We start from the raw sequence: 13,515 nt of genomic DNA on the forward strand, positions 1-13,515 counted from the left end.
TATTGTAGGCCCTATTGTGAGGTGAACACTCACTGTATTGTAGGCCCTATTGTGAGGTGAGGGTTTTACAGTAAAGAGAGAAACTCACTGTATTGTAGGCCCTATTGTGAGGTGAGGTTTACGGTAAAGAGGTCACTGTATTGTAGGCTCTATTGTGAGGTGAGGGTTTACGGTAAAGAGAGAAACTCACTGTATTGTAGGCCCTATTGTGAGGTGAGGGTTTTACAGTAAAGAGAGAAACTCACTGTATTGTAGGCCCTATTGTGAGGTGAGGGTTTACGGTAAAGAGAGAAACTCACTGTATTGTAGGCTCTATTGTGAGGTGAGGGTTTACGGTAAAGAGAGAAACTCACTGTATTGTAGGCCCTATTGTGAGGTGAGGTTTACGGTAAAGAGAGAAACTCACTGTATTGTAGGCCCTATTGTGAGGTGAGGGTTTACAGTAAAGAGAGAAACTCACTGTATTGTAGGCCCTATTGTGAGGTGAGGTTTACGAAAGAGAGAAACTCACTGTATTGTAGGCCCTATTGTGAGGTGAGGGTTTACGGTAAAGAGAAACTCACTGTATTGTAGGCCCTATTGTGAGGTGAGGGTTTACGGTAAAGAGAGAAACTCACTGTATTGTAGGCCCTATTGTGAGGTGAGGGTTTTACAGTAAAGAGAGAAACTCACTGTATTGTAGGCCCTATTGTGAGGTGAGGGTTTACGGTAAAGAGAGAAACTCACTGTATTGTAGGCTCTATTGTGAGGTGAGGGTTTACGGTAAAGAGAGAAACTCACTGTATTGTAGGCCCTATTGTGAGGTGAGGGTTTACGGTAAAGAGAGAAACTCACTGTATTGTAGGCCCTATTGTGAGGTGAGGGTTTACGGTAAAGAGAGAAACTCACTGTATTGTGGCCCTATTGGTGAGGTTTACGGTAAAGAGAGAAACTCACTGTATTGTAGGCCCTATTGTGAGGTGAGGGTTTACGGTAAAGAGAGAAACTCACTGTATTGTAGGCCCTATTGTGAGGTGAGGGTTTACGGTAAAGAAGAAACTCACTGTATTGTAGGTCCTATTGTGAGGTGAGGGTTTACGGTAAAGAGAGAAACTCACTGTATTGTAGGCCCTATTGTGAGGTGAGGGTTTACGGTAAAGAGAGAAACTCACTGTATTGTAGGCCCTATTGTGAGGTGAGGGTTTACGGTAAAGAGAGAAACTCACTGTATTGTAGGCCCTATTGTGAGGTGAGGGTTTACGGTAAAGAGAGAAACTCACTGTATTGTAGGCCCTATTGTGAGGTGAGGGTTTCAGTAAAGAGAGAAACTCACTGTATTGACGGCCCTATTGTGAGGTGAGGGTTTACGGTAAAGAGAGAAACTCACTGTATTGTAGGCTCTATTGTGAGGTGAGGGTTTACAGGTAAGAGAGAAACTCACTGTATTGTAGGCCCTAAATAAAATCATTTATTCGGTGGCGCGTGGGTCAAAGGTTAAAAAAAAGTAAAAAAAGGTTAATTGGTGGCAACATGTTACACAGCAATCAGACACACCTATCCTTCATAAAGACTTCTAGAAACAGATGTATCATTGTATAGGCCTACATATAGAAGGGGTTGTCTGGGTCTGTGAATATGACCTTCATCTCATCCATTCATATTGGACTCTTGCATTTTATTTGTCACATGCTCCGAATACAACAGGTGCAGACCGTCAAATGCTTATTTACAAACCCTTTCCCAACAATGCAGAGATAAAAAGGTTCGAGCACCACCCAACCCTCTAGTTGCAGGAGGGCACATAAGAGCAACTGAATCTCTCGTCTAGATGAATGAAAGCATCTGATTGAATTTTGTCAAGTTGCTTTGTTGACTGTTTGGGTTGTCACTAGTTACCACAGCCACAAAGTCTTATTTCTGTCTAAACCCCTCCTATTTCTACTATTTATTGTCTTAAAATCTGATTTTAAATGTAACCTTAACCACACTGCTCTACTTACCATATGCCTAACCATGACCTGCTAATAAAACTAAGTGAATGCTCTTCAACCGATTGCTGCCCGCACCCACCTGCCTGCCCGACGAGCATCACTACTCTGGACGGTTCTATGTGGACAATATGTGGACATCTACAAATAGCTAGGTGTCTGGTTAGACTGTAAACTCTCCTTCCAGACTCACATTAAGCATCTCCAATCCAAAATTAAATCTAGAATCGGCTTCCTATTTCGCAAACAAAGCCTCCTTCACTCATGCTGCCAAACATACCCTCATAAAACTGACTATACTACCGATCCTTGACTTCGGCGATGTCATTTACAAAATAGCCTCCAACACTCTACTCAGGAAACTGGATGTAGTCTATCACAGTGCCATCCATTTTGTCACCAAATCCCCATACACTACCCACCACTGTGACCTGTATGCTCTCGTTGGCTGGCCCTCACTACATATTCGTCGCCAAACCCACTGGCTCCAGGTCATCTAGTCTTTGCTAGGTAAAGCCCTGTCTTATCTCAGCTCACTGGTCACCACAGCAACACCCACCCGTAGCACGCGCTCCAGAAGGTATATTTCACTGGTCATCCCCAAAGGCAACACTTCCTCTGGCCGCCTTTCCTTCCAGTTCTCTGCTGCCAATTACTGGAACGAATTGCAAAAATCACTGAAGCTGGAGTCTTCTCTAACTTCTCTATCTCTCTCACTTTAAGCATCAGCTGTCAGAGCAGCTTACCGATCACTGTACCTGTACACAGCCAATCTGTAAACAGCACACCCAACTACCTCATCCCCATATTGTTATTTATACTCTTGCTCTTTTGCCCTCCAGTATCTCTACTTGCACATCATCATCTGCACATCTATCACTCCAGTGTTAATGCTAAATTGTAATTATTTCGCCCTTGCCCTATTTATTGAATCACGTCATCGGGACTAACGTTCGTCTTGCGCCGAACTGCGCATGTGCATGCAGTCAAAGGAACTCCTTCGATATAAAGTCGTTTTTCAGAAAAATGAAACGTGTCAATTTGTCCCTTTCACGAGGTTGGAGTAATAGCATGTTCAACTACTTAAGACCTTGGCTCCAATCTAGGTTGTGCCTTTAGATGTTGAGAACATTAACAACTAAGGACGAATTTTTCACTTCTCTCATTGACTTGTTATACCCCATACCCCGACCTGGTATGTTTGTTCTTTTTCGTTAGCGTTCCCGGAAGTCTCGCGATGTTGTACCTCTGGATGTAGAAACTCTGTGGTTTGGGGTGACGCATGTGTTTTCTGGTGGGTGTGTTCTTTCGCGGTGTTCAGTGCGACGTTACAGTAAAGTTCTAAGATGGCGACGGTGCATCTGAGAATCGGGGACCTAGTTTGGTGAGATATGCATTTTTAACTTACTTTAATCGTCTTATTCCATTCGAATTTCATCGTTTACATTGAATCCGTGTCGGATCAACTCAATTCGCGCTTTTTCGTCACATTTGATCAGTTAGATGTGACAAAATATTCGTTTACTAACGGTAGTTGTCGATCGAACTCAAAACAAATACGTTACTGCCTGTTTAGCCCGAGTCAGCATAGCCATTAGCTAGCCAGTAAACTACTTAGCTTTGCCGCACCCAGAGAAGTGAAACCGGACGCAACTGTATGTAAATATTGCTCAATCCATATTCTAACTATATGTATACACTGGTTAGTTTAGCGATCTCTGCATGTTTACTGATGACATCTGAAAAGTGTGTACTGTGATGTTTGAGAAACAACATCATTCTCAAATTAGCCCGTTTAGCTAGCTAACTAGATATTAATCTGGGGACTGTGCCAATGTTTACTGCGACGACGAATACAAGGGGTCGTGGAATTTATATTCTGAAAATCTAAACGTTATCTCGATAATGCAACGTTTAAGCATCAATCAAATGGCAATGTTTTTGTTTTAGGGGAAAGCTCGGGCGCTATCCTCCGTGGCCAGGCAAGGTAAGATCTGTCGAATTCAAGCTAGCGACATCTGAACACCATGGTCGTTTTGACTAAGAATGCTATTGTATGCTAAACTGACTAGCTACACGTAAGTGATATTGTGATTAACTTTCTTTGTCTTTCCAGGTCGTCAGTCCTCCAAAGGACCTGAAAAAGCCAAGAGGGAAAAAATGCCATTTTGTCAAATTCTTTGGAACTGAAGATCAGTAAGTAAACAAACCTACTACATCACTTATCACTAATATCCATATCTAGCTTGCTTCCATCACTTATCCAGTTGTGTGTGTGTGTGAGTGCAGTGCCTGGATAAAGGTGGAGCAGCTGAAGCCATACCACCCCCACAAAGAGGAGATGATCAAGATCAACAAGGGCAAACGTTTCCAACAGGCTGTGGATGCAGTGGAAGACTTCCTGAAGAAGAAAGAGAAACAGGGGGGGAAAGAACAGGTGAGGTAGTTGTACCCTGGATAACCCAGACACACTTTAGTCATTTAGCAGACACACTTATCCAGAGCAACTAGGGTTAAGTGCCTTGCTCAAGGGCACATTGACAGTTCTTTTTCGCCTAGTAGGCTCTGGGATTCGAACCAGTGACCTTTTTGTTACTGGCCCAACGCTCTTAACCGCTAGGTTACCTACCGCTTTCCGTAACCTCCCTCCCTCAGCGTGAAATGTCTCTACTTGTGTTGCTTGATTGCTAGCTTTTCTGTGAGGGCGGTTATGTGAGTTTTTGAGGCAGACGTCCAGGGTTCCCGTCTCGGTGGAAGCTGGAGGAAGTGGTATGGGTTCTAGTCTCGGTGGAAGCTGGAGGAAGTGGTATGGGTTCTAGTCTCGGTGGAAGCTGGGGGAAGTGGTATGGGTTCTAGTCTCGGTGGAAGCTGGGGGAAGTGGTGTGGGTTCTAGTCTCGGTGGAAGCTGGAGGAAGTGGTGTGGGTTCTAGTCTCGGTGGAAGCTGGAGGAAGTGGTGTGGGTTCTAGTCTCGGTGGAAGCTGGAGGAAGTGGTGTGGGTTCTAGTCTCGGTGGAAGCTGGAGGAAGTGGTGTGGGTTCTAGTCTCGGTGGAAGCTGGAGGAAGTGGTGTGGGTTCTAGTCTCGGTGGAAGCTGGTGGAAGTGGTGTGGGTTCTAGTCTCGGTGGAAGCTGGAGGAAGTGGTGTGGGTTCTAAGCTCGGTGGATGCTGTCACATTGCCACCAGACAGATGGGATTTGTCCAACCACCAAAACATTGAGTGGTGGGTCAACACTCTTAACTGTTCATCTACATGGAAGTTAAACAACAGTTGGACTATGTCACTGTAATACTGAAGTGGAGAAGGGTAAGTGGTTAGAGGTTGGACTAGTGACTAGTTCAAACCCAAATCTGTCGGGTTCTGCCCGGTGAACAGGCAGTTAACCCACTGTTCCTAGGCCGTCATTGAAAATAAGAATAAAAAAATTAAAAAGTAGGGAGACATGCCTTGAGGAAGTCTATACATTCATAGGTTAGTTAGACCAGGGTTTCCAACCCTGTTTCTGGAGAGCTGGTCCTGTAGGTTTACACTCCAACCCTGTTCCTGGAGAGCTACCCTCCTGTAGGTTTACACTCCAACCCTGTTCCTGGAGAGCTACACTCCTGTAGGTTTACACTCCAACCCTGTTCCTGGAGAGCTACCCTCCTGTAGGTTTACACTCCAACCCTGTTCCTGGAGAGCTACCCTCTTGTAGGTTTACACTCCAACCCTGTTCCTGGAGAGCTACCCTCTTGTAGGTTTACACTCCAACCCTGTTCCTGGAGAGCTATCCCCCTGTAGGCTTTCACTCCAATCCTAATCTAGCACATCTGATTCTAATAATTAGCTGGTTGATAAACTGAACCAGGTTTGATACAACTGGGGTTGGAGTGAAAGGGTTAATGTGTGGCTCTGTTATTCCCACAGAGCTCTGAGGGTTTAATGTATGGCTCTGTTATTTCCACAGATCTCTGAGGGGTTAATGTATAGCTCTGTTGTTCCCACAGAGCTCTGAGGGGAAAGGGGTTAATGTATGGCTCTGAGGGGAAGGGGGTTAATGTATGGCTCTGTTATTCCCACAGAGCTCTGAGGGGAAGGGGGTTAAGGTATGGCTCTGTTATTCCCACAGAGCTCTGAGGGGAAAGGGGTTAATGTATGGCTCTGTTATTCCCACAGAGCTCTGAGGGGAAAGGGTTAATGTATGGCTCTGAGGGGAACGGGTTAATGTATGGCTCTGAGGGGAACGGGTTAATGTATGGCTCTGTTATTCCCACAGAGCTCTGAGGGGAACGGGTTAATGTATGGCTCTGTTATTCCCACAGAGCTCTGAGGGGAAAGGGTTAATGTATGGCTCTGAGGGGAAAGGGTTAATGTATGGCTCTGAGGGGAAAGGGTTAATGTATGGCTCTGAGGGAAAGGGTTAATGTATGGCTCTGAGGGGAACGGGTTAATGTATGGCTCTGAGGGGAAGGGGGTTAATGTATGGCTCTGTTATTCCCACAGAGCTCTGAGGGGAAGGGTTAATGTATGGCTCTGTTATTCCCACAGAGCTCTGAGGGGAAAGGGTTAATGTATGGCTCTGTTATTCCCACAGAGCTCTGAGGGGAAAGGGTTAATGTATGGCTCTGAGGGGAACGGGTTAATGTATGGCTCTGAGGGGAACGGGTTAATGTATGGCTCTGTTATTCCCACAGAGCTCTGAGGGGAACGGGTTAATGTATGGCTCTGTTATTCCCACAGAGCTCTGAGGGGAAAGGGTTAATGTATGGCTCTGAGGGGAAAGGGTTAATGTATGGCTCTGAGGGGAAAGGGTTAATGTATGGCTCTGAGGGGAAAGGGTTAATGTATGGCTCTGAGGGGAACGGGTTAATGTATGGCTCTGAGGGGAAAGGGTTAATGTATGGCTCTGTTATTCCCACAGAACTCTGAGGGGAAAGGGTTAATGTATGGCTCTGTTATTCCCACAGAACTCTGAGGGGAAAGGGTTAATGTATGGCTCTGTTATTCCCACAGAACTCTGAGGGGAAAGGGTTAATGTATGGCTCTGTTATTCCCACAGAACTCTGAGGGGAAAGGGTTAATGTATGGCTCTGAGGGGAAAGGGTTAATGTATGGCTCTGTTATTCCCACAGAGCTCTGAGGGGAAAGGGGTTAATGTATGGCTCTGTTATTCCCACAGAGCTCTGAGGGGAAAGGGTTAATGTATGGCTCTGTTATTCCCACAGAACTCTGAGGGGAAAGGGTTAATGTATGGCTCTGTTATTCCCACAGAACTCTGAGGGGAAAGGGTTAATGTATGGCTCTGAGGGGAAAGGGTTAATGTATGGCTCTGTTATTCCCACAGAACTCTGAGGGGAAAGGGTTAATGTATGGCTCTGTTATTCCCACAGAGCTCTGAGGGGAAAGGGTTAATGTATGGCTCTGTTATTCCCACAGAGCTCTGAGGGGAAAGGGTTAATGTATGGCTCTGAGGGGAAAGGGTTAATGTATGGCTCTGTTATTCCCACAGAACTCTGAGGTGAAAGGGTTAATGTATGGCTCTGAGGGGAAAGGGTTAATGTATGGCTCTGTTATTCCCACAGAACTCTGAGGGGAAAGGAGACTCTAAAGGAAAGAAGACACCAACTAAACCTCTGAAGATCCTAGAGGAAGATGACGAAGACCTCAGTGCCCTGAAAGACCCCTCTGAGAAGGTTAGTAGTGGACACTCAGAAGTGCACCTAGTGTGGTGGACACTCAGACATACAGAAGCTGATATAATTTAAAAAGGGCCAATTGTCCAACACCTGCTGTGGTATCAGGTTACAGCTCGGTGTTGGTCCCACTCCCTTTCAGCATCCTCAGATTGGCATGAACTCACACAGAGACCACTGAAGATCTCACTGATATACATCCCTAGTAGGTTCTCCAGTCTATCTCTACAGGGTGACTGTGTACCCACAGCCAGGTAAATACATCAGACATCTCACTAGATATAGGCTCTCTGATCAGCCCTGGTGGGTTCTCCAGTCTGACTGTGAACCCACATTCTCTCTCTCTCTCTCCCTGGTAGATGTATAGACTGTTTAGTCTACAAAGTGACTGACCTCTCGCTCCCTGGTAGATGTATAGACTGTCTAGTCAACCCCACACCCCAATAGGTGAAGTCTATCTACCGTAGTGACTGAACCCACAGGGTAGTATGTGTCTCTCCCTGGAAGCCCTGAGTGACGTCTCACTACACACCAGGGGACTGTTTCCCAGACACAGCTGAATCTTAATCATGGACTAAAAAAAACATTTTCAATGTAGATTCTCTGTTGAGCTTGGTTTGTAGTCCAGCACTAGACTAAACCCTGAGTCTGGGAACCATCACAACCAAAACAAATCCCTGTCAGACCTGACACCCCACCCCACATTATCATAGTGTATCTAGTCTTTAAAGTGACTCCAGGGGTAATGTCTCTCTGACAGACCTGACACCCCACATTATCATAGTGTATCTAGTCTTTAAAGTGATTCCAGGGGTAATGTCTCTGACAGACCTGACACCCCACATTATCATAGTGTATCTAGTCTTTAAAGTGACTCCAAGGGTAATGTCTCTCCCTGACAGACCTGACACCCCACTCCACATTATCATAGTGTATCTAGTCTTTAAAGTGACTCCAGGGGTAATGTCTCTCTGACAGACCTGACACCCCACCCCACATTATCATAGTGTATCTAGTCTTTAAAGTGACTCCAAGGGTAATGTCTCTCCCTGACAGACCTGACACCCCACTCCACATTATCATAGTGTATCTAGTCTTTAAAGTGACTCCAAGGGTAATGTCTCTCCTTGACAGACCTGACACCCCACTCCACATTATCATAGTGTATCTAGTCTTTGGTGACTCCAAGGGTAATGTCTCTCTGACAGACCTGACACCCCACATTATCATAGTGTATCTAGTCTTTAAAGTGACTCCAGGGGTAATGTCTCTCTGACAGACCTGACACCCCACTCCACATTATCATAGTGTATCTAGTCTTTAAAGTGACTCCAAGGGTAATGTCTCTCCCTGACAGACCTGACACCCCACTCCACATTATCATAGTGTATCTAGTCTTTAAAGTGACTCCAAGGGTAATGTCTCTCCCTGACAGACCTGACACCCCACTCCACATTATCATAGTGTATCTAGTCTTTAAAGTCATAATGTGTATCACCCCCCACTACATTATCATAGTGTATCTAGTCTTTAAAGTGACTCCAGGGGTAATGTCTCTCTGACAGACCTGACACCCCACCCCACATTATCATAGTGTATCTAGTCTTTAAAGTGACTCCAAGGGTAATGTCTCTCCCTGACAGACCTGACACCCCACTCCACATTATCATAGTGTATCTAGTCTTTAAAGTGACTCCAAGGGTAATGTCTCTCTGACAGACCTGACACCCCACTCCACATTATCATAGTGTATCTAGTCTTTAAAGTGACTCCAAGGGTAATGTCTCTCCCTGACAGACCTGACACCCCACTCCACATTATCATAGTGTATCTAGTCTTTAAAGTGACTCCAAGGGTAATGTCTCTCCCTGACAGACCTGACACCCCACTCCACATTATCATAGTGTATCTAGTCTTTGGTGACTCCAAGGGTAATGTCTCTCTGACAGACCTGACACCCCACATTATCATAGTGTATCTAGTCTTTAAAGTGACTCCAGGGGTAATGTCTCTCTGACAGACCTGACACCCCACTCCACATTATCATAGTGTATCTAGTCTTTAAAGTGACTCCAGGGGTAATGTCTCTAGTCTTTAAAGTGACTCCAGGGGTAATGTCTCTCTGACAGACCTGACACTCCACATGAGATGTATAGGACAGTTATTCTAGTTTATCTCGTGTCAACACAGTGACTCTAGTCAATGTCACACGTGTCTAGATGTAAAGGTAATCTAGTCTACAGTGTGACTGAGTGAACTAGCAGGGTAATGTCTCCCTGAAGACCAGCCTTAAACTGCACATATATTGTTGCTTCTATAGATGAACCACCAGGGTAATGTCTCCCTGATTAAACTGCATATATTGATAGATGAACCACCAGGGTAATGTCTCCCTGAAGACCGGCCTTAAACTGCACATATATCGTTGCTTCTATAGATGAACTACCAGGGAGTAATGTCTCCCTGAAGACCAGCCTTAAACTGCACATATATTGTTGCTTCTATAGATGAACCACCAGGGTAATGTCTCAAGACCAAACTGGTTGTTCTATAGATGAACTACCAGTCTCCCTGAAGACCAGCCTTAAACTGCACATATATCGTTGCTTCTATAGATGAACTGCCAGGGTAATGTCTCCCTGAAGACCAGTCTTAAACTGCACATATATTGTTGCTTCCATAGATGAACTACCAGGGAGTAGAGTCAATCTGATCCACCCCACTCCCCAGTATTAGGCATGTAGTGTCTGTCGTCTTTAAAGTGACTACCAGGGTAATGTGTGTCTCTCTCCCCCGAAGGACCTAACTGACTCTGACCCAGAGCCGTCCAGTGTTGAGCGACTAGGGGGCCTGGGAACTACTGGACCTGTCTCAGGATTCAAATGGGAGAGCAGTGTAGGTGGAACCCGTCTCACAGCCCGCCTGCCTTAACTTCCCCTTCTCCTCCACTCCCTTTGCCTTCGCAACGCTACAGAACGCAGGGGTTACTGACCGACCACTGGACCTGGGGAGGTAGAGGATGCAGGGTTTTGTCCCAGCCCAGCACTAAGGTCTGATTTAGCTTGGTTATCTGAGATCTGTATGTGCTTTATCCTAATCCTAACTCAAGAGGAAATATTTTTAGTCCAGGACTAGACTTGGTCTGTGTTGGGGAACCCCCCCCCCCCAAATGGAACCTTTCTAATCCAGTTTTAGTGCTGAGCTGGAACAAAAGCTTGCACCTTCTGGTTACTCATCCAGGGCCAGGGGTTGGTGACCACTGTGGTAGAGAGATGCTGAGTGGGAGTCCCTCTCCAACATGACTAGTCAACAGGAAACAATGCGATGAGGCGTCATGCTTTGTAATCCCAGTCATTCTAACATGGCAGAAGAAAAGCTAGAGTTTCATATTGGAGCTAAATACTAGATTTTTCTGATTTTTAAGTAACCATTTCTGCTTAAAAAAATATCAAGCATTTTAAAGAAAACGGACTCAAGTCATTTTTTTTTTGTCGCTTTTGCTGTACAGAAACATTTGATCGATCCAGAAACAAAAATACCGCATGTGATTATAATAGATTCTTACACCATATTAGAGATGGGAGTCGGTGACAAAGTCAACAGCAATATCAGCTGGACTTCAGCGACGACTGAGTATGAATCGTGACGCTAAACGTCTCTGATATTTTCCGCAAGTCAAACATCTTGCATCACGCTCGTCTGTCAGACCTGCGGTTCATGCTGCTGCTCGTGGCAACGGCACAACGCCGAGGCTCAGTTTAGTCTGGTCCCTGACATGTTGAAACACGTTACCAGGCATCCAACTATATCTGATCCTCTGTGCAGCGAAGACCTGTGCAGAATGTATTTCTGGGGCAATACCTCTATGGATGTCCCAAATGCCAGCCTAATTCCTGTATAGGGTATTACTATTGACCAGGGCCCATGGGACTCATGTTAAAAGAAGTGCACTATATAGCCTAGGGAATATGATGCAACCTCAATCAGGTCAGGGAGTCTCTTGAGAGAATATTACTAGTTTAGCAAATACTGCAACTACTGCTGCTACTACTACTGCAACTGCTGCTACTACTACTGCTACTACTACTGCTGCTGCTACTGCTACTACTACTGCTGCTACTACTACTACTACTGCAACTACTACTACTGCTACTACTACTACTGCTGCTGCTACTACTACTACTGCTGCTACTACTACTACTGCTACTACTACTGCTGCTGCTACTACTGCTGCTACTACTACTACTACTGCTACTGCTGCTACTACTACTACTGCTGCTGCTGCTGCTACTGCTGCTACTACTACTACTGCTGCTGCTACTACTACTACTACTGCTGCTGCTACTACTACTACTACTGCTACTACTGCAACTACTGCTACTACTACTGCTGCTACTGCTGCTGCTACTGCTACTACTGCTACTACTACTACTGCTGCTACTACTACTACTACTACTGCTGCTGCTGCTACTGCTGCTGCTTCTACTACTACTACTGCTGCTACTACTACTACTACTGCTGCTGCTACTACTACTGCTGCTGCCCTACTACTACTACTACTACTGCTGCTGCTACTACTACTACCACTGCTGCTGCTGCCGCTGCTACTACTACTGCTGCTGCTGCTACTACACCGCCGCCGTTGCTGCTAGCTGCCACCGCCGCCCCCACTACCGCCGCTACTACTACCGCTGCCGCCCGCTGCCATACCACTGCTGCTACTACCACCACCGCCACTTACCGCTGCTGCCACCGCTGCCACTACTACCACTACTACCGCCGCCACCACTGCCACCGCCGCTACCACCACCATAGCCACCGCCGCTGCCACCACCGCCGCCGCTACCACCGCCGCTGGCACCGCCACTACCACCACCGCCGCCGCCACCACCGCCACCACCGCTACCACTACCACCGCTACCACCAACATACTACCACCACCGCCGCCACCACCACCCGCCGCCGCCACCACCACCACCGCTACCGCTGCTGCCACTGCTGCCACCGCCACCGCCGCCACTACCACCGCCGCCACCGCTACCACAACCACTACCACCACCACCACCAATATAGCCGCCACCACCGCCACCGCTACCACCGCTACCACCGCTGCCACCACCGCTGCCACTACCACCATAGCCACCACCGCCGCTACCACCGCCGCCGCTCCACCGCCGCTGGCACCGCTACCACCACCACCGCCACCACCGCTGCCGCCGCCGCCGCCACCACCACCACCACCACCACCGCCGCCGCCGCTACCACCACCACCGCCGCTACCACCGCCGCCACTACCACCACCACCGCCGCTGCCACCACTACCACCACCACCACCGCCGCCGCCGCCGCTACCACCACCACCGCCGCTACCACCGCCGCCACTACCACCACCACCACCGCTGCCACCGCTGCTGCCACCACTACCACTACCACTACCACCGCCGCCACTACCCACTGCCACTACCACCATAGCACCGCCACCACCACCGCCACCGCCGCCACCACCGCCACCACCACCAATATAGCCGCTGCCGCCACCGCCACCGCCACTACCAATATAGCCACCACCACCGCCACCACCGCCGCCACTACCACCGCCGCTGCTACCACCACCACCACCGCCACCGCTATTGCCACCACCGCTACCGCCACCACCGCCACTACCATTGCCACCACCGCTACCACCACCACCAACCACCACCGCTGGCACCACTACCACTAATATAGCCACTGCAGCCACCACCACTCGCCACTACCACTACCACCACCGCCACCACCGCTGCCACCACCACCGCCACCGCCACCACCACCACCAACATAGCCGCCGCCACCACCGCTGCCACCAACATAGCCGCTGCCACCACCGCCACCACCGCTGC

General features: G+C 47.7%; 1 protein-coding gene across 10 annotated transcripts in view; it reads left to right on the plus strand.

Moving 5' to 3' along the window:
• Window positions 1–3,252: 3,252 nt before the first annotated feature.
• Window positions 3,253–13,515, plus strand: part of LOC135538321 (cytokine-like nuclear factor N-PAC) — a 48,525-nt gene continuing 38,262 nt past the window's right edge. For 5 of the 10 annotated variants that reach the window (XM_064964235.1, XM_064964237.1, XM_064964240.1 and 2 more), the window contains exons 1-6: window positions 3,254–3,351; window positions 3,918–3,954; window positions 4,084–4,163; window positions 4,257–4,404; window positions 7,526–7,636; window positions 10,436–10,531. In XM_064964235.1, the coding sequence (XP_064820307.1) occupies window positions 3,314–3,351; window positions 3,918–3,954; window positions 4,084–4,163; window positions 4,257–4,404; window positions 7,526–7,636; window positions 10,436–10,531 (510 nt within the window). In that variant the 5' untranslated portion in view covers window positions 3,254–3,313. Of the gene's footprint in view, window positions 3,352–3,917; window positions 3,955–4,083; window positions 4,164–4,256; window positions 4,405–7,525; window positions 7,637–10,435; window positions 10,532–13,515 lie in introns of all 10 variants that reach the window. The other 5 variants (XM_064964241.1, XM_064964244.1, XM_064964245.1 and 2 more) reach the window with 3 other exon arrangements.

Source organism: Oncorhynchus masou, unplaced genomic scaffold, assembly GCF_036934945.1.
Source record: "Oncorhynchus masou masou isolate Uvic2021 unplaced genomic scaffold, UVic_Omas_1.1 unplaced_scaffold_941, whole genome shotgun sequence".
Lineage (NCBI taxonomy): Eukaryota > Metazoa > Chordata > Actinopteri > Salmoniformes > Salmonidae > Oncorhynchus > Oncorhynchus masou.